General features: G+C 37.1%; 2 protein-coding genes across 5 annotated transcripts in view; one reads left to right on the top strand and one right to left on the bottom strand.

Annotated features, from left to right (window-relative positions):
• ARHGAP6 (Rho GTPase activating protein 6) overlaps positions 1 to 19844 on the top strand; it is a 235521-nt gene that overhangs the window by 77882 nt on the left and 137795 nt on the right. Inside the window, exon 1 of one of the 4 annotated variants that reach the window (XM_081946824.1) lies at positions 10115 to 10134. The exons of the other annotated variants lie outside the window; for them this stretch is intronic. Coding sequence (XP_081802950.1) covers positions 10123 to 10134 — 12 coding nt within the window. The 5' untranslated portion in view covers positions 10115 to 10122. Of the gene's footprint in view, positions 1 to 10114; positions 10135 to 19844 lie in introns of those variants that run through there. 4 annotated transcript variants of the gene reach the window in all.
• Positions 1 to 19844, bottom strand: part of FRMPD4 (FERM and PDZ domain containing 4) — a 570850-nt gene that overhangs the window by 525298 nt on the left and 25708 nt on the right. The gene's annotated exons all lie outside the window — the stretch shown is intronic.

Raw genomic sequence — 19844 nt, 5'->3', positions numbered from 1 at the left:
TTAACTTAATAACTGCTTGATTCATTTAATAACTGCAGTGATTTGCTGAACAATTGTGGGGGGGAAATGTTATAAAATGAGGCACAATTCATATCATAGTAGGAAAAGTAGGATTAGGGTGAGAATTAGGGTTAGGGTTATTAAATTATTGATGTATTCTGATGTTTTGGCTATAATAAATAATAAAAAGTGCCCAGAAATTGCATTTAGTGAAAAATGTGGCAGCTTTTTGCTAACTAATGTAAGACCAATTGGATTATATATAAAATATACTAAAAGACTTGTACAGGCTATACATCACTTTTAAGGTAGTGCTGTCAAGTCTTTAAAACTCTACTGTATAACTCTGTTTTTCACCAAAATAACAAGAAATGCAGGTAACATATGTATGTGGAAGCAGTGTGTTAATATTATAATGTTCAAGTTACTTGAAGAATTTCCAGGTTGTGGAGGGACGGGGCCAAAGTTGCAACGACACGATGTGCAATTCCAATGCTCTGAGATCGCAATCGACACTTTTGCCACTGGGGTGGGGGTCCAAATGGATCTAAACTGTCCCGTAGAGACAGTGAACAGGAAGAATATGTCTTGCTGAACTCGGGGATATCGCAAAATCCCCGAAAGAAGCAAGAGAAATTTCTTCAAGCCAGTGACAAAAAATCCAGCCAAGGCTGATGAAGTCGGGGTGGCCCCAAAACGTAAGGAATGGAAAGTGAAAGTGTTTCCAGCTGGTGAGGAATCTTCATTGTTTTAAAAGAGAGACTGCCTATAAAAACTTAAAAATTGATTTAAATTGAAGAATAGAAGAATCAAGTGGCGAAATTAATCTTGCAACGGTTCTGGACAGTGGTTATCCCATTTTTTAATATGCTATCTTCATGGATGAAACCTTTACAAGCTTTTTAAAAAGGACGGATTAAGTCTTCTGTTTTTATCTTTTTTTTCTGTGACTCTCGGCGATTTATAAACCAAAGCTTTCCTCTTTCATCGCTGTGAGTATTATTATTTTTTAATTCATTTAAAGACTGACCTCTTTTTCTAATATGAAATATAAAACATATAAAAAAAGAAATATTTTAAAAGTGCTATGTGCCAGGAGGTTTTGTTGATTGGAGCTTTGTGTATTCAAGCGGAACTTTTCCCTTCGCGGTTTGTTTTGACGGCTAATTACAGAGCGATAGGGCTAAGCCAAATGTCCCTTTGAAGAGTGTTTTCAACCAGAGAAGAGGGGGGGGAAACGGCTTTTGTGAATCCATGTTTTGACTTAAAAAAACCTTCCAAGTGAGAGCTCTTTGTTTAAGATGGTGGAGTGTCAGGAAAATGGAGAGATTGTAAGCCTGCAGACAATATTTTCAGAATTACTAAAATTAACAAATACATATGAGAGGATTGAACAAAAACTGGAACTTTTGGAACAGTTAACAGAAAGACGTGATAGAAAATTTGATGATGTTCACCAAATGCAAAATGAGAGGATTAAAATCCAAAGAATTGAAGTGGAAAATGAATATAAAGCGATTAAACTTGCTGATATTTATGGCAATTGGTTTGTTTTTGAAAATGCAAAGAATGGAACTGAAAGAGGAAATAAATGGAGAGGAAACCTATTTCAAAGGGCAAGACACAGAAGAAGAAGAAGAAGAAGAAGAAGAAGAAGAAGAAGAAGAAGAAGAAGAAGAAGAAGAAGAAGAAGAAGAAGAAGAAGAAGAAGAAGAAGAAGAAGAAGAAGAAGAATTATTATTATTTATGGACTATGAAACTTTATTAACGAAAATATGGATAACACTGCTGACAACTAAAGACAAGTGGAACAAAGAAGCAGAAAGAGGGCATCAGGATTATATGAGAGGTCTTACAAGCAAGGAGTTGCTAGGACTAGTCCATACAAAGCTGATTAAGAAGAAGCTTAGAAGATTGATACCACAAATGGCAGAGGACATAAGATTGTTTTGTTATTGGAAAGATACAGGTTGATAGATGGAAGAATATAATTTAAAACTACTAGCTAAACCTAGTGAAACTTAGTGACAATAGATATAGTCAAATAAAAAATTGATAAAGATAATACTGTATACAATGTGTAGTGTTATGATAAGCAATAATTGGATATGAATATTGAATGATACCCGAGATTATATATAAAGGTTAATAATAATAATAATAACAATAAAAAAGAGAGAACTAAATTAGACACAGTTAAGTTTTGATTATTAGGGGGAAAATGTTGTGACATAGAATATAGCCAAATAAAGAAAGGATAATAATAATAATCTATATATATGTATGGGTATAATATAAGGAAATTGGATGTAAATTGTAAACAGCGATTTGGAAAGGAGGATTAGAAAACTTTGTTATTAAATATTATGGATGTTTAGCTAGAATAGGATATAAGGATTTAATGTTAATGGAAGATTTTATAAATAAGTAAATGAAATGCCAGTATGTGGCTATGTATTAAATTTTGCTATATTTCATGATGAAGGATGTTTAAACAATTATGGTCTAATAAAAGTGGAGGTATGATGATGGTAATATGTATAAACATTTGAGTTAAGATACTAGAGTTAATATGAATTATACTTGATGACGGTAGAAGAGATGCACAAAAACCGTTTGTAACCAACTGATACACTTTCTACAGGATGTAAAGAAGGAGGATTTTTATGTTTGTTTTGAAAATTAAAAATAAATAAAAAAGTTTTTGGCAAAAAAAAAAGAATTTCCAGGTTATGCAGTTATTTGCTACAGCAACAGCTTACTTACATCACTTCTGAAGTACTGTACAGCTATAATAATTTGTTATGCAGTTTGACTGATATTATCCTATGCAGGATTCCTGAACTTCTCTTTTTCCCAGCCCTTCTCTCATTCATCCTCATTCTCATTATTATTCCCTTCTCCCCCCCTCACACACACACCTATTGGATTGTCTTCTGGTTCACCACCTATTGTACTTCGACCTTGTGGATCTGTAAAGTCCATACTTTGGATACTTCATTTGTTCTGATTTTTTTAAAAAAAATTCTAAACCCACATTTAGTTTGGGTCTTTCCTGCCAAGATTGGTATCTTCTTAGATTTAATAATGATTTTTATAACTTTTCACTGTTAAAGCACAACCTTCTGCAAGAATCACTTGAGAAAAGGACATGATATGAAGACTGCTTTTCTAAACAAGTGCTAAAATAACAAGAGTCAGGATTTCTCATTTTGTAAATTGATTCCCAAAAAAGGCACTATGTTCGAAGTTTGTAGCTCATGCACTGTTGCAAGTTGATCTTATAAATGGCCTGGAACAAAGTGTCTTAGTGGACTTTCCACACTATTTGAATCTCATTTCTGCCTCTTCATTTGGATTCAGTGATTATAATAAAATGTTTTAGAGGATTTAGATTCTTCATTTTACATTTAAATATCCAATAACCTAGGCTTTATAAATGTAATTAACTCCCAAAAATATTCCAATAAAAACACACTGGGTATTAAAACTACCTTTCTAAAAAAAAAAAAGGAAAATTGACTACACTGGACACATACAGCAGTTGACTTTCAGATATTTAGCGATAACGCTGTGTGGCCATTAGTGTTTGATATTATTTGTGCCAAACTCTCATTTTGCAGTGATTAAAATCATTTAAATTTTGTAACTGAGAACTCCAATATTCAGAATATGTATTACAAAATCCATAGAAGTAGGATTGATTCAAAACCTATGTAGTCTATATTATAAATACCAAAATGTTATTTTAAGTGAGAATTTTGGTTATTGGAGATTTATATAATTAAGATTCCTGAAAATTTCTACATCCAACTTGTAAATTAATTATGTTAGCATATTTCTTCAGACTTTTCTAATCCTGATCAATCTCCATTCTTACAACACAGGGCATATGGATAAACTATATTTTGTAGAAGTTACATTCTGAATGATTATTACATTTGTTAGAGCAACTGATAGATAAAACCCCATAAACATACATTAGTTTCCATTAAGAACCCAAATAACTTTTGTAGATGAAGATAGCATGTCTATTGATAGATGTGTTTAGGGCTCACCAAATTATAATTATTGCTTTCTGGTGATTATTTCCTCATGTTACCTATATGCTTATTTTTCTTCCATAATCCCAGGACCTATTTTCAAATTTCTTTGTTTGGACCTACTGGCAGATGCATTCACACGTTCTCACGCTCACAAGTGAAGCTGAGTTTTGGAACAATCAGGATGCATAATGTGGAGGAAGATTGGATATTGCAAGCTATCTCTCACACTCCTGAGGCAATTATGAAGGCAGTCTTTGAAGATTCACAACAGTACAACTTATATATGATTTTAAAAAGACATATATGTTCTTTTTTTACTTTTAAAATAATTTAAATAGCTTTATTTTAAAGAAGATTTATATATAAATATTTTAAAGTAGTATTTTGGGATAGCTGAACAACATTCCTAATGATATCAGTAGTAAACTGATTGTAGGATTGTATGTATTTATAAAGATCTGCCTTGAAGCAGAATCTTTTTAATTCCTTATTTAGAAAGGGTTATTTGAGAAGATATGAACATATTTTAGATTCCTATGGGTTTTTTTAGGAGGCTCTGGAGTACTGAAGGCTGAATTTATTGACATAGCCCACATAGCAGTCTCTTCCTCAATTGAACATGTTAATAATATAATAACAATGAGAAAATGGGGGTTTTTTTGTGTGTGTAAATGTGGATTTTAATTATTTTTTAAAATTTAGTCTAGATACATATTTAGGAATAAGAACTAAAATTCAGTGTATGGATTTCTTGTCTAGCTTCCCCAAGTTTTGCCAACTATAGGTTTGTTGTCACAGAGCAATTTCCCCTTGTATCTTGAAATTGCTTTTCTCCTATGTAGGAGACATGCTGGAAATTGCTGATCAATTTAGCAAAGATGCTGGCCCAGTGTTCTGACCAGACCTTGACTATCATGGACTATTGAATTCCTCGATTTCTTTCCATCCTTATTAGAAAAGCAAATGCCATTCATTTTTCTTTTGGTGGGTATGTCATTGAGAACATTTGGTTTTCATTTGTGTAGTCATAGAAACATAACTGTTGACATCAACTAGTCAAATCCCTGCTCACTCTAGAACAGTGTTTCTCAAACTTGGCGACTTTAAGTCCTGTGGACTTCAACTCCCAGAATCCCCCAGCCAGCATAGCTGGCTGGGGGATTCTGGGAGTTGAAGTCCACAGGACTTAAAGTCGCCAAGTTTGAGAAACACTGCTCTAGAAGTTCATCACTTCATCATCTCATTGTTCTTGTCCTCATTTAGCTAGAAAAGAAAACTAGCCTGGTTTGGTCAATTTCAACTCTGCCTTTGCTTTCAGTTTAAGAAATGCCGGAGGACTTTTGAATTCCCTGTCTGTTCTCCTTCTTGTAACATTCCCCTTCTGCTTACTAACCCACTCGAGGTTCTTGTCTCTACCATTTCCCCGTCTTAAAGTAATTTCTATGAGAATGGAAAAGGCAACAATAAAACACAAAATGAAAGGTCCACTGTTTCACTGGTTTAGCCATAATCTGGATAAAATGATAAAATGAAAACAGCAATAACAAACAAAAAAACACAAAAAAAAACCAGTGACTGGAGCGACAAGAGATACTACCTGCAATGAAATGCAGCAGTGCAAACAGCCCATACAGCACAGAGTGCCACTTGTGCAAGGAAGAAGTTGGAAAACATTCTGAGTAATCTATGGGGGTCAGCTGGAGATAGAATTTCCTTCATAAATCAGTTGAAAGAAAAGGAACAAGCACGATGTACGTGTGAGCTCTCAGCAGAACAAAGATTTACATTTGATTAGTGTAAATAGTAGATTCTAAATTTCTTTTGCATTCATTTTGGAAATTCCACTTTTATTTTAACTTGGGAGTTTGGGGAGTGTGTAAAACTTAGGGCTTTTCACTAATATGAACGAGCTTCTAACCAAAGTGTTAGGTATTAAAAATGCAAAACTTAAGCAGTTACTATTCTAGTAGAATGAACAGAAACGTAATGTATATGAGAATTAGCATGCTATTGCTTTAAAAATGCTGTGGAATTACATATATGAAGCTACATTAGTTTTGAAAATAGCTAGCATTAAAGAAATTTGAATAATATTGCACAGATGTGTTGATGAATTATTTAAATATTATCATATATTTCAGGAAAATATCCAATTCTGTAAAATATAGTAAAAAATATAGAACAACCAGATCACACATCAACAAATAACACAACCAGGGTTCATATTGTATGTTACCATATAGGATGAGCTTAACAACAACATAGTCACAGTGTTTGAGGGAACTTTAAAGCTTTTTAAAGACTAAGAGGGTCAGGGCTTGTTGGATTGTGTAATAGTTCCTTTCCACTATATCGTACATCATATAGGTAATCTGCCAACTCTGGAGCCATCTTTGAGCATCTTCAGTGTTGCCACAGCAAGGCTGGATGGAGCTGTGCAGTGGTGGGTTGCAGGCGGTACGCCCCGGTACGGGTGTACCGGATCCTGCCCGGAGCACCGGGTACCATTCCGGTACGATGCTACGGAGGGCCCACCCACCCACGCTTCTTACCTGTGCTTTATGCTTCTGGCACTTCTGCGCACGCGCATGGTGCATATGGCACCTGTGCGATGCTCCGCGGAGCAGCTGGAGCATCACAGAAGCTTGCGGAAGCGTCATTTGATGCTAGAACACATACGCGCGCCATGCACGTGCATGTGGGTAACTCTGCCACTGTTCCAACCGTACCGGCTGGAATGGATTCTGAAACCCACCACTGGAGCTGTGGGAAAGCAAGGGTGGGAGTAGAGATAGCTGGGGGGAATATGTAGCCAAAATAACAGTCTTTCTTCTGGGTTCCAAGGACGCTCTCACCAGAACCTGGAGGTGTGTGGATGGGAGGCATGTGGGATGGGAAGAGAGACCTGATTGGTGCATGTGATGGTTGTGTGTGATGGGGGGGAAGAACTTTGGATTTTGAACTGGGTGGGGAAAACCCGGGGAACTTCAGAGTCAGGTTTTCATCAGTTGTGCCAATATGACATGCCTAATAAATCTATATTTTGAGGAACCGTGCCTTGGAGTTTTTATTTCATATGGGCTGTTACTTAGAACCCTCACATAGTCCTCGACTTACGAGAGCAATTGGGACTGAATTTCGGTCATAGGGCTTGATGCTCATAATTCAATACACCCATGTTTTATGATCATTAAGGAAATCACATAGTTGTAAATCTGAATCAGAATCATTAAGTGAATCATGTGATTGTGTGTACCCATTTCCTGGAAACTGACAAAAAAGTCACAAATCATGGTTATGTGACTGGGATGCCACAACCAGTTGTAAATGTGAGCCAGTTACCAAATGCCTAAAATGCAATCATATGATAGGGGCAGCACAACAGTTTACAAAGGTAGGAAGTGATTTAGGTGGCACCTTTCTGAGACTGTCATAATTCTGAAATGGTTGCTAAATGACCAGTCATAAATAGAGAATAAATAGAGAATATGGGCACATTGATACTGTTATTCATTGATACCCTTATTCTTCACTATTTTATCTAATCCCGTTTTAATTCCTATATAATTTTATTACTGTCTACTACTTAATTGTACATACAATTTGATTAAAAAGCATAATATTTCTTTTTTGTTGTTCTTAAAATTTTTATTGATTTTTACAAATTTTTCAGGGAAAAAGGGTACATAGGTATATAAAAAATTTTTTAGACAGCTACATTGTGCGGACGAAAAGAGAATCCCCCAAATCTCACTACTTTTACAATATATAAAAAAGTTAGAAAAGGCATCAACATTAAATACTAGCAGTTCAGGTCTAACAAATAGTCATTCTGTTTCTATCATTTCTTTTTTGCATCACTTCATAAAAAATACATTATAACAACAATTGCGGTAATGTTTCAAATCATTTTTGTGATCTGAGTCTTCTAGATGTTGCTTCTCCCCCCCCCCCTCCTCGGTCTGTTGGCAGAGCCTCAGCCACTCCCTCCCTCATCTCTTGTGTAAGATCCCCTATTCCATCTAGGAGAGCACTGTACTTCTTCATAAAAGCCTCAGCCTCCATGACTGTAGTAATTCTGGTTCTACTTCTAATATTTCTTTTAATGGCATATGCAGAGTTGGCAGTGGCGAAAAGAAAGAAGGAAATGTGGAGCTATACTGTAATTCTTTTTGTTGAGCTTCATTCTGAATTTTTAATAATGCATACTAAGCTAACTTTAGAATAAAATGTGAGGCATAGTGTAGATGGAGATGTAATACTAGTTTGATAATTCAAGGTACCAATTAGAATTTACAAAATGAAATTTCCTGTATTTTCATTAGTGAGACATTCCCTTGCTGCTTTATTTTAAATAACTTATTGTCATGTGCAGCTTTACAGTTAACTGTGCAAATCTAATGTTACAAGGCCTTTCAATATTAACAATTCTCTATTAAACTTAAAATAGGATTTTAGTCTTTGAGTTCAACAACTCATGAGACAGGGACTTGCCTTATTTTCACTGCACAAATACAGGTTAGAGGACTTTCTTAAAGTGCAACTAGTGAATTTAAGAATGAAATAGAGTTTAAATTCATATCTAGATTGCATATTACTAGTATACATTTCTTTGGAATTTAAACTCCATTTAAGAGACAAAGGCCATTCTTTTGAAGACAGCAAAGTCCACATTTTGAACAGAGATGACTGCTGGTTTGAAAGAGGGGGTCAAAGAGGCCATCTATGTCAAAGTTGAACAGCCCTCTCTCAACAGAGGGTGAGGGGTATGACATTATGTATTTCCAATCTACAACACAGTCCTTTCAATAGTTACAAAAACCCCACCCATTTGCACCACTCAGGAGACCCTGATGACACAGATAAACCTTCAGGTGACCTTAACAACTTGCTAAAAGAATGCAAATGACCAGTATCTGCAAGGAGTATAAATCCTTCCATTCCCTACCATCCAGTCTGAAGAAGCCTCTTGGATGAGAAGCAAAACATCTTCAAAGAATAACCAGAAAGCCCAGTTGCCTCTTGAGAAAGCACCTTTGGAACAACCATGATTTGGATGATTGAGAATCTACATAGATATTTCTTCCAGAATGTTCACAATAAATGGTTCCCTCAACTGGCATAAAGAGGCATTATAAAAATAAAATCAAAGCTGCAGATATATTGCAGTTTAAATGAGGATAAGGTTACATGTGGTTTAACAGATATTTGTGTTATTACAGCTGTAAATTCTAATACTATACTAATGTTCTGTTGATATGAGAATGCCAGTATTAACTTAATGGTTTTGAAATTCTTGGGACTCAAATTAACTTTTTCTGCCTTTTTCCCCCTGACCTACCATCTCTGCATTACCACTGTACTATTCCATTCTGAGATAAGTGCATTATGCAAAGCAGAGAAAGGGAATAAGAAATAATAAAATTGAAGGCAAAAGATAAAAATGGGGAATGCAGGTAAATCTAGTTTATACCAACACCATGCATTATGCAGTACTCTTCCATACATTTCTGTGTTTACAAACCATCTTTACTTCCACTACAGCCATACATATGCTGCATTTTGTTCTTTAATTTCTCACATCTGTCTTTTTGAATATCTTATCAACTCCATCCAACTATAATTTTCTGGGTTTTTTTTGACTCCTTTACTCTTCCTGTCTGTATTTTTATTTTTGTAATTCAAACCAAATCATTCTTTCTGTATGGCCCAACCCCCTCAATATACTTGATTGATTAATGGCTTTGAACAGTGGCCGAAAGAGAATTAGAGGAGGCTTCAGCTGGGGAAAGCTTACAGTAGCAGATACCAGCGAAGAGGAGGAAGAACTCTGCAGCTGATCCAAGAACACGCAGGGCAGAGAAAAGGCAGGAGCAATGGAGGTCAGCCAGGCTACTCAGGAGGAGAAGGTCCCACCCTTCTTAATGGGCTGCACTGGAAAGCTGGCTATTTATCACAGCAGACATAGGGAGATGTTGCTGGGAACAATGTGTTGCCTTTCTAGCTGTTTGTTTGATTGTTGTGCTTCCTGCTTCACTGGATTTGTGCCTTGGAGACATTGAACTTTTCTTGCCAAATGAGTTCTCATGTATGTATTTAAATTTTGCCTGGTGGATTTAAGTTTGTTTGGAGGAGTTATTTGTTTGGGCAACTTTAATTGCTTTATGGGCTATTGAGCCCATAATCCTGGCCTGCTTGTGGCTGGACTTAATTGGGACAGTTCTGAGTCTTGGTGAAGGGAATTGCTGGGGAACATTAATAAACTCACTAAACTACAGTTACGTGGTGGGGGGCAGTGCAAAAAGAGGCTTGTTAAAGTTTTGAATAATTTTGTGAGAAGATAGAAAGAAATGAAAAGAAATCAAATTCAAGGACATTATTTGAAGGGGCTAAAGATCAAGATTGTTAAAAGTAAAAAGAAGGAATATAAAGTTAGTTTATTTGATCAATGTTAAAATAAACATGTTTTCTTTAGTAAGTCTTAATGGACTTTTGCTGAAATTAGAACTGAAAGGATAAGGTTTTAAGGATTTGTTTATACCTAACTGATGGGATAGGGAGAGATCATTTGTTTTATTTTAAGAGGAGGTAACAAATTATTAAAATTGTTTGTTTGTGATGAAGGAGGAAGTAATTTCTTTATATATTTCTATTCTTTTTCTTTACTATATTTTTATTTTTTCCTTTTTATATACTTTTTTCTATTTTTTCTTTTCTGCACATTCTACTTTTATTTTTAATAAAATTACTACTTAAAAAAGAAAGCAAATATTGAAAACTAAGCAGGTTTGCAAGAACAAAAATAGTATGGATCATTCTGCCAGAATATTATTTAGCAATTCTTTTTTGACTATAGAGTGACGTTAACTCCTTTTCTACCATGTTTTGATCTATGTGTCCAATCGATGCATGGAAAGGAATATGTCCTGCTATCCCCAGATGTACTTCCCAGGGCAGAGAATATGAAGCAGCTTCATTCATCTTTCTCCATTTTTTTCTGGACAGTGAATTGTGAAGAATGCAATTCTCAAGACTTAATAAAGACACATGTAAAGTTTCTTCTTGATCTATTTTCCATATAGGCATAGCTGCTGTCAGCTTGGCAGTTTATTTGCTCAAATGTACAACCAATACTGGAGCAGAAATAATAAGCCATATAGTTTGCTTCAATAATTCAGTTGACTCTAATCCACTTCTTCAGTGATGACCAAACAGCTTCCAGTAAATATTGATGTAAGCTCAACGTTGACTATTCTGTAAGCAGAGTTTCCTCAACATTTACTGAAGCTCAACTGACCTGGAATATTTTCTGCAGGTGCTATAAATACTAAGGTGACCAACTTTTTTACAATGAAAAGGAGGACAAATAAATTGGAAAAAATATATCGTAAATAAAAGAAATATTTTATTCATTGCAACAATAATACACTAAAATATGATATATGCATAATAAAAACATTTGCAACATTTTATATTGTAATTATGCTTACATGCCTGTTAATTATTATTTAAATGAGTACTTTTCCATTGAATTAATATTTTTTGTCAATGTATTATCTTCTAACAATATATTGGAAATATCTGAACAAGAAATATCCTTCATATTGAATTTTACAGCAAGTGCTGCAGCTAGAGTATCAACATTCAATCTCGATTTCTCACTTGTCGAAAAATCATTGGCAATTGAAAAAAACTCTTTCAACTGCTGCATTAGTTCCAGGGCAGCACAACGTAAATTGAACAAGTATAAATAAATGTTCACATGGAATATGTTCATTTTTGAAATGGCTGAAAATATCCACCCATCTTTTATCAATTTCAACATGTTGATTTTCCCATTGTATTAATTTTTCAGAATTTAAATATACATTCAGTCTTCTAATTTCTTCAAAGAGACAATTGTCGTCTATTTTAATGTCTAGCATTTCTTTAGATAAAAATTCAACACAAGATTTAATATCTGTTTTCAATATACTTGCGATGAAGTAAAAAAAAACACCATTAAAAACTGTTTAATAAAATACGTCACATAACGCGCAAGAGATTAGCCTTCAAATATCAAAAAGGAGGACATGTAGGAGGACACTTTTCGAGGGAGGACGGAACTTACAAAAGAAGGACTGTCCTCCCTAAAGGAGGACGGTTGGTCACCTTATAAATACTCCATGCTGGTTATCTTCCATGCATGCTGCAGGCAGTTCTGCAACGTTTGCTGAAGTTGCCCAGAATCTGAAAACACTTCAGCTAGTGCTGTGGAAGAAAGGTATTCTCAGCCTCCTCTCCAAGTGCTATCCAAAGTGATCCCATGCTGAATGGCTTCAAAATTGTGCACAAGATGTGCTAATGCCACCCTGCATGAAGGGATCTTCAGCATCCACCAAGTGGGTTGCAAAGTGTGACTGGATTTGTGTATGCATGCTATGAGGAGTTATTTGCAGTTATTGTATTTGCTAAAGTATTCCATCTTGAAATCTGCTTGGTTTCACTGAAAGTCCTAGGCTTGCCAGTTTACAAAATTAGATGTATGCAAACAGATCACTAGTGTTGGAAGGAAACAGAAGGCGAGAAATTAATGGGCAGAACACTGCTGCCAGTAGCTTGTTCAACCATTGATTTAACTGAAATGCCCTAGTTATGACCTATGGCGAGCTAGTGCTGTAAAGACCAGGAAGGTGGAAGAGGTTGCCCCACTGCCCCAGTTATTCACTTCCCAACAAAATAAACTATTTCAATCAGACTCTGGGTGCACTGGATGATGCAAACTTAAACTAGAAACCTTAAACAAGCATATACATTTGATAGTATCAAAAACTGCAAATACTACACAATGGTACATATGACAAATTATTGTACAACTTATGAATGCTTGTGATGATGAAATTTAATTAGCATTTGGGAAATTTTGGGCATTTACTACTTCACTATTTCTTATACCTGAACAGAACAAAAAGAAATACTTCTTTTCAAAGTTGTGTAACTGCCTCTAACTTGGCATTAAATTTTAAGCAATATGTGTGCAGCATGAGTCAAGATTCTATATTGTGATTCTGTATTGTGATTAATGTGGATTTCCATATGTTCAAAGTGACTATTTTGAAGTATGGGAAATTTAATTGTGATAGAAGTAATTGACTTAAAGCTTCCAGCCAGTTGAATATGGAGGTTTAGAAAATATATCCATGGTTTCGTATGTATTCAGGGTCAGATATATAAGGCAGTAATTGCAAAGGAGATGAGTGACACAGTTGTCTAGAGGTGAAGACACTTGCCTCTCACTTGGAAAATTGAGAGTTCAATCCTAGACAGTGACAGATGTTTTACTATCAGGGCGCAAAGAGAAAATATCTGCTGTATACTCTGCGTAGGTGTCAGGAAGGGCACCCAGACGGTAAACACTCAGCTTCATTCAGTCACCCCAACTAGACCCCAATAAAAGAGTCGTAAAAAGGAAAAAAAAGTGCAAAGGAGATCATAACTGTCTGAAGTGATGATTTTGTTTCTTGTCTGTACATCTGCATTCCAGGTTTGGGTAAAAGCAGAATAAAACAATGTTTTGATGAGTGTACCATGTACTGGAGTTGCTAAAGCTCCACTTAAAAAGTGACATGGGTAAATCATTTTTTACGTAAATGCACTTCTGCCTAGTTGAACCAAAGTCATGTGTATCAAATTAGTGTTGCTGACAAGGGTTATGCTATTTCCTCTTAGGTAACGAGCACTAGTCATCAGTTTCGATTCCTGGAAGTCAAAATGAAAACAAGATGCTTCTAAGTTAGTAACGAATCCAGTTCAGTATTTTTTATAAGAGGGACTGGAACAGCACGTCAACACTAGGGGGGAAACTCATCTGTTTTATAAGACCCTCTCACTGTAAAAAAAAAATTCTCTCCCCTGGAGAAAACAGTAGTATCTTAAGAGCTTATAAACTTTTTTTCTTGTAAATATTTTGTCAATACATGTCCCAAAGGTGCTTTTTCAGGAGGCAACTGGACTTTTCTTGTTTTTCTTTTGAAGACATTTCACTTCTCATCCAAGAAGCTTCTTCAGCTCTGACTGGATGGTATGGAATGGAAGGAGTTATGTTCCTTGTAGACAGCTGGTCATTTGCATTCTTTTAGAGAGTTGTGGAGGCCACTTGGAGATTTATCTGTGTTCTCAGGGTCACCTGAGTAGAGCAAATGGGTGTGGAGCCTTCTTGGCTGCAGGATGTTTTCTGCCCTGTGTCCCTTCACTGTTGAAGACAGGCACAGGCTGTGTTGTCTGCATCTCAAACTGAAGCACAGATGTTTTCTGTAGTTTGCAGTTTTTCTGGAAAACTGTTCATACTCCCTCACCATGAAATGTATTCAAAAGAAAAAAAAAGCCCAGTTGCCTCCTGAAAAAGCACCTTTGGGACACCCATGACCTGGATGACTGAGAATCTCCATAGAGATTTTGCTATTACAATATCCTTGAAATAGAAGTAATTGAAATATAGAATAAAAGTTTATTAGAACAAATAATTACTTTCATGTCTTCCTATGAGAAAAGTTAACATCTATATGTAAAAGTCTTCTGGCAAAAATTAATATAAGTAAATCCATACAAAAGAATCTTGAATGTTTGATATCCCAATCAAATTTTGCAGTGAAAAGTAATACTTCTAGAGATATTATTATGAAATCTCCAGTGCTGAAACATTTCAATTTCTGATATGTATTACAGGCTAAAAAATTATAACAAAAATTATAACAACTAAGTTACTCTTCCCTTTTTTCCTTAATACTGTCCATGTGGTATCAGTGCCTAATTGACATAGCCCAGTAGGAACATAAAAATAGACAAACATTTACTGTAACTGGCATTGGTAAACGCCATTTTATTATCTAAATTTGACATTTTTAGACTTTTTAATAACCCCAGATCTTTGGATGATGTACAGAAGAATTAAACATATTAAAGATACGATGAGCAACTGAACATATGAAACCAACATAAAGCACAGATACGTATTGTTCTTTAGTAATCATGAAAGTGTCTAGCTGTTTTTTTAAAATCACAACTTGTCATGCCATCTAGCCCACTGTGGACACAATTAATCTAAGCTTCGGCTTTCTGGAATAGAATCTTAAATTTTGGTTTATGAAGTAGTTTGAATTGTTCACAGCTGAGTTTAATAACAGTTAAGGATTTGAAAGCTGTTTTAAATTTCTTCCATATGGTAGTTCTAAAAAAGCAGGTGGAAATCAGGAAAAAGTCCAAAGGAGGAAAGAGTAATTCCATGGGAGTGACATTTATCTGTGGGGGGCCATGGGGGCCACTGGTGAGAGACCCAAAGGGAGCTGGAGGAGAATTGAGTGCAGGCGAGCTGGAGCAAAAGGATGAGCAACTCCTAAAGTTCCTGAGGGGGGGGGGGCTTTTTGTTGTCTCAAAGCTGGAGAAGCCCTAGCCTGGGTGGCCACATCCCACTGACTAGCCAACTTCAGTCACAGCAGGAGGGGAAAACTACCTCTGCCATCACAATGGGAGCAGCAGTGAACCCCTTGGCAACTGCAACTGCTGCAGCGCCTAGCCCTGCAGTGCAACCTGCACCAGCCACAGTGACAATGCCAGCAAGGTGGAGAGGATGCAGCCTTTTAAGGTCTGCCTCTCTGCCAAATTCCTACAATCTAGACAACCATCAAAAAAATTGGGGCTGAAATACATTGGACCTTTCCCCATCAAAAAGATTAACCCAGTAATTGTACAATTTGAGCTACTAAAAATGCTCAGAAGTGTACCCCCAGTATTTTATTGTATCCTACCGAAACCAGAAATCACATCTTCATTGCTTCTCAAATTGCAACCACTTCCCAACCCTATTATGATTGAGGGAAAGCAGCACTTTGAAGTCAAAGACATTTTGTATTCTCACATACATCGGGGGGGAAAACTTAGTAGTTGTCAGCCTGGAATTACTTTAAACCCCTCAGTAACTGAATGGGTCAACTCCCAACATATTAAAACCCCCAAACTGCTTTAAAAATTCCATGACTGATACACAGATAAGGGGCATTTTAACTGTTTGCTAATTGAGAAATGTTGTGTATCTTTCCTTCCCTCTCTTTTTTCTTTTGCAGGACTAACATCTCTGTCAAGGGGGACAGAATGTCAGCTCAGCCTGGGGGCCTCACAGGCATCCTGCCATCAAAAGAAGAAAGGGGGGAGGATGAAAGGGCAATAAAGCTGTGTATACCTGATAGGAAATCAGGAGGGGGGGGGATGACAGTTGAGAAGGACCAGAGCATCCAGATCCTGTTTGTACCACCAGCATCCCATGGCCAGGCACCCTGAGAATTATATGAATTATCCCCAAGCTTCTCAGAGTTCTCCAAACATCTTGGTGAGCTCCAGTTGGCTGGGAACGGATTGGTCATGGGGGGGAGGGATGGGATGGGAGAAAACCTACACCTTATTTTTGTATCCAGCAAGCGCAGTAATTTCAGAGCTGGCTTGACTTTACTGCAACCATCACTCTAGTAAAAGGATCTTTTGCTTTAACCAAATGGAGTTGAAGGCTTTTCTTTCCTAAGGGATCGGATCGAGGCAAGTCTGGCAATAATGTTCTTATTACTTCCTCCTTCCAAACAGCACAGATATGTCACAATATAAAATTTGGTTTGTGGTGATAAATTTATCATCATTTTGCATCTTCTTAAATTAACAACCATTGGTGACTGCAATCATCATTCAGAAGGGAAGAGCATTAATAGTTGTAGTGAATTCTTATTTCTACAAATTGAATGTTTTTCTATTAAATGTTTTTCTATTAAAAGGCTTCATGGTATTTGTGAAGGCTTTAGGCCAGGGGTGTCCAAACTTTTTTCAAAGAGGGCCAGATTGGATGAAGTGAACATGCTGGAGGGCCAAACATTTTTCCGAACATTCTTTGAACAATTACAATTAAATGCAAATGAATTATTTTATGCCAAGTTAATTGCAAATGGCATACTTTTCATTTCATAACATTAAGATCAACTGACAGCTGAGTTTTCACAATGTATTTTAAATAAATTTTAAAAAAACTTACCTGCACTAATGTGAAGGGTGAAACTGAGATCTGTACTGCAGCAAATAGGCTCAGTCCAAAATGCGTCCAAAATGAAGATTTATGCCCCATTTTCCCAATGAATCATTATTTTGTTAAAACGGAAGCAAAATATGTGAGTTTTGTTGTTGTTGTGCCCAAGAAAAGAAACCGGGAACTTGAGTTACCCCCTTCAATTCCTTCTCACCCGCACCTCTCTTTTATTCTCTACATCGCTAAGATGTTAATAAACTTCCCCAAAGTTTAGACGCGGCAAATATGCGAGTGCACACACACGTACGCTTATTGATACCCTTTAAAAACCTTCCGATATTTCTTTATAGCGGCTCATGTGAGCTTTAATGGGCCATCTAAACCTGTGATGGCAGAGAAGTTAATGCGTGGCTGAATATTTCCTCCTTCCTTCCTTAAAAAAAACAAAAACAAAAAACCAACCTACCTTGGGGGAAGGTTCCTTGTTTTTCGCCTGCCAGACCTCTCCGAGCCCGGCGGAGAAGCTACAAGTATCCCTTGGCCCCGTGCTTCACGTACTGCGCCTGTGCCGCCTGGTAGTTTGCCCATTTCGCAGCCTGTGTTGCGAAGGCTACGGCGCGCGTTCTTCGGGGATACCCGTGAGGCTTGGTCTCTCGTTTCCTCAAAAGGCACCCTTTCTCTCTCCCCCCCCAAGGGAGACAGAAGTTTCCCCCTTTTCTTTGGTACGAATGTGGCCCCACCAGTTTACAAGCAAGTCGCCTTGCCTGTTTTTAGGCTGGCCTGTGGATAACATGTACCTTTGCTGTAGGACAGAGTTTCTCAACCTTGGCGACTTTAAGTCCTGTGAACTTCAACCCCCAGAATTCCCCAGCCAGCTTCCGATGCGGCCCTCTCACCACCCTCCCTCCTGTGGCAGACAGTCTTCTGCTTGCCGCCCTCAATCAGAAGGGAGGGCCGTGGGAGGGCCGCATTTACACAGAGCAGGGAGGGCTGTTAGAGGGCCGTATTAAACCGCCCCCCCGGGCCGCAAATGGCCCGCGGGCCGGACTTTGGACATGCCTGCTTTGGGCTTTGTTACAAACCATTACAAAAGACTGAAGAAATATAATATATAAAGATTACACTATGAACAGCACCACCAAATCTTTTATTTTCACTGTGCAATCAATCACAAAAAATATATCAAATAATTCATAAATAAATTTGTCTTGCTGCATTTTTACAGCACCACCATGTGCTGTAGAAGATAAATTGCAAATTACAGTTTTTCAGAGAAAGAATAGCGATTACAGATAGTTCTTGTTTAACAACCCTATTTGGGACAGAAATTTCTTCCTTAGGTGAAGCAGTCATTAGGCAAAACATCACCTGACCTTACCTTTTAGCGACAGCAATTCTAATAGTCCAGATTGCAGTTGTCAGGTGAAGACCTTATGCTTTTCCTGCTCTGCACAAACTGCCGGCTCTGTTCCACTGCCTCCTTCCCAGTCTGCCCTGGCCAGCTCTCTTTGGCAGAGGAGGCTCTGCCACTTTTCCCTGCTGACCTCCTTTCACCTCCCCCATCTCTGCTCTTTTGGTCACCCTGCACTTTGCACTCAGTCCTTTGGGCTACCTTTCCTTCTTCCTACTCCTTCCAGCCTGCGTCTTGAGACGTTGCAAAGGGCCAGCAGCTGCCTCAGCCAAGTATGTCTTGTCAACATTAGGAGGAAGAAGACAGCAAGAATCAACTGAGGATAGCAGGAGGCAGTGAAGTGCAGGGCAGAGTTCAGGGAGGGAAGAGATGGAGGGAAATAGGTGAGTGGTGCAGAAGCGCAAGCTTCAGGAAGTGGTAGTTACCATTCGTTGTGCCACCCAACTTCAGCCAATCATTGAGCAAATAGTTGTTAAGTGAGGACTGTCTTTAATTAACAGACAATTTAGCCAATTAGAAACAAAGAAACAAAGGAGAAATGAAGGAGAAGAAAGGAATACTGGATTTAAGCTTTAGAATATCTCAGAAGGAAACTTGCCTTCATGTTGACAAAATAGACAGCTGCTTTTAAGTGGCTTCATTCTAGTATTCTGTGCTGAATCAACTATCTAGGCAACTCTTACTGACTTACAGAGCCTGGATTGGTTGCCTGTTTGTTAGCAGTAGATATATTTGCTCTGGGGTAACATTACCCTTTTAAGATTTCAGCAGGAGGCTATATGAATTTCCGGAGCCAATGTTACATTTGTTCTGTGTCTGTTAGTATGGCTAAGGCCAGATTTGTCTTCAAGAAGTTATTTTACTTTTCATTAGTCCAGATGAATGTGGATATTTAGAAATAATCATCACATGCAATTGGCACCAGTAAACATACATTTCAATACAAGATTAATCTAATTTAAATCCTGGAACAGCTTTCACCCTCTTTGCTTTGTAAAATAGACACATTCAACATTACTATCATTCCCAAAATTTAAATAATGTTAAAACAGAAAAATCTTTTTAAAAAACCTGTACTGCTATAGCCTCAGAAATTCGTGTCTGTGTGTGTGTGTGTGTGTTTAGCAATGTGTCTGCAAGAGTTGCATGGATGTTATTACTTGAATTTCACAATCCCATGACGTTTACCCCCTCCTTCTAACATCTTATGCTTTTTAGCTGATCACTAAAACAGTGAACATGAGGAATGGCTGAACAGAACTTAAACCTGACTAGGGAATGCAGAGTGAGTTGATCTCCCCATTCCTTATCTTTTTTTATTCCTCTTTTAATTCCCCTTTTAAAACTA

Source organism: Natrix helvetica (genome assembly GCF_964273705.1).
Source record: "Natrix helvetica genome assembly, chromosome: 3".
NCBI lineage: Eukaryota > Metazoa > Chordata > Lepidosauria > Squamata > Natricidae > Natrix > Natrix helvetica.
This window is presented reverse-complemented; position numbering and strand designations above follow the sequence as displayed.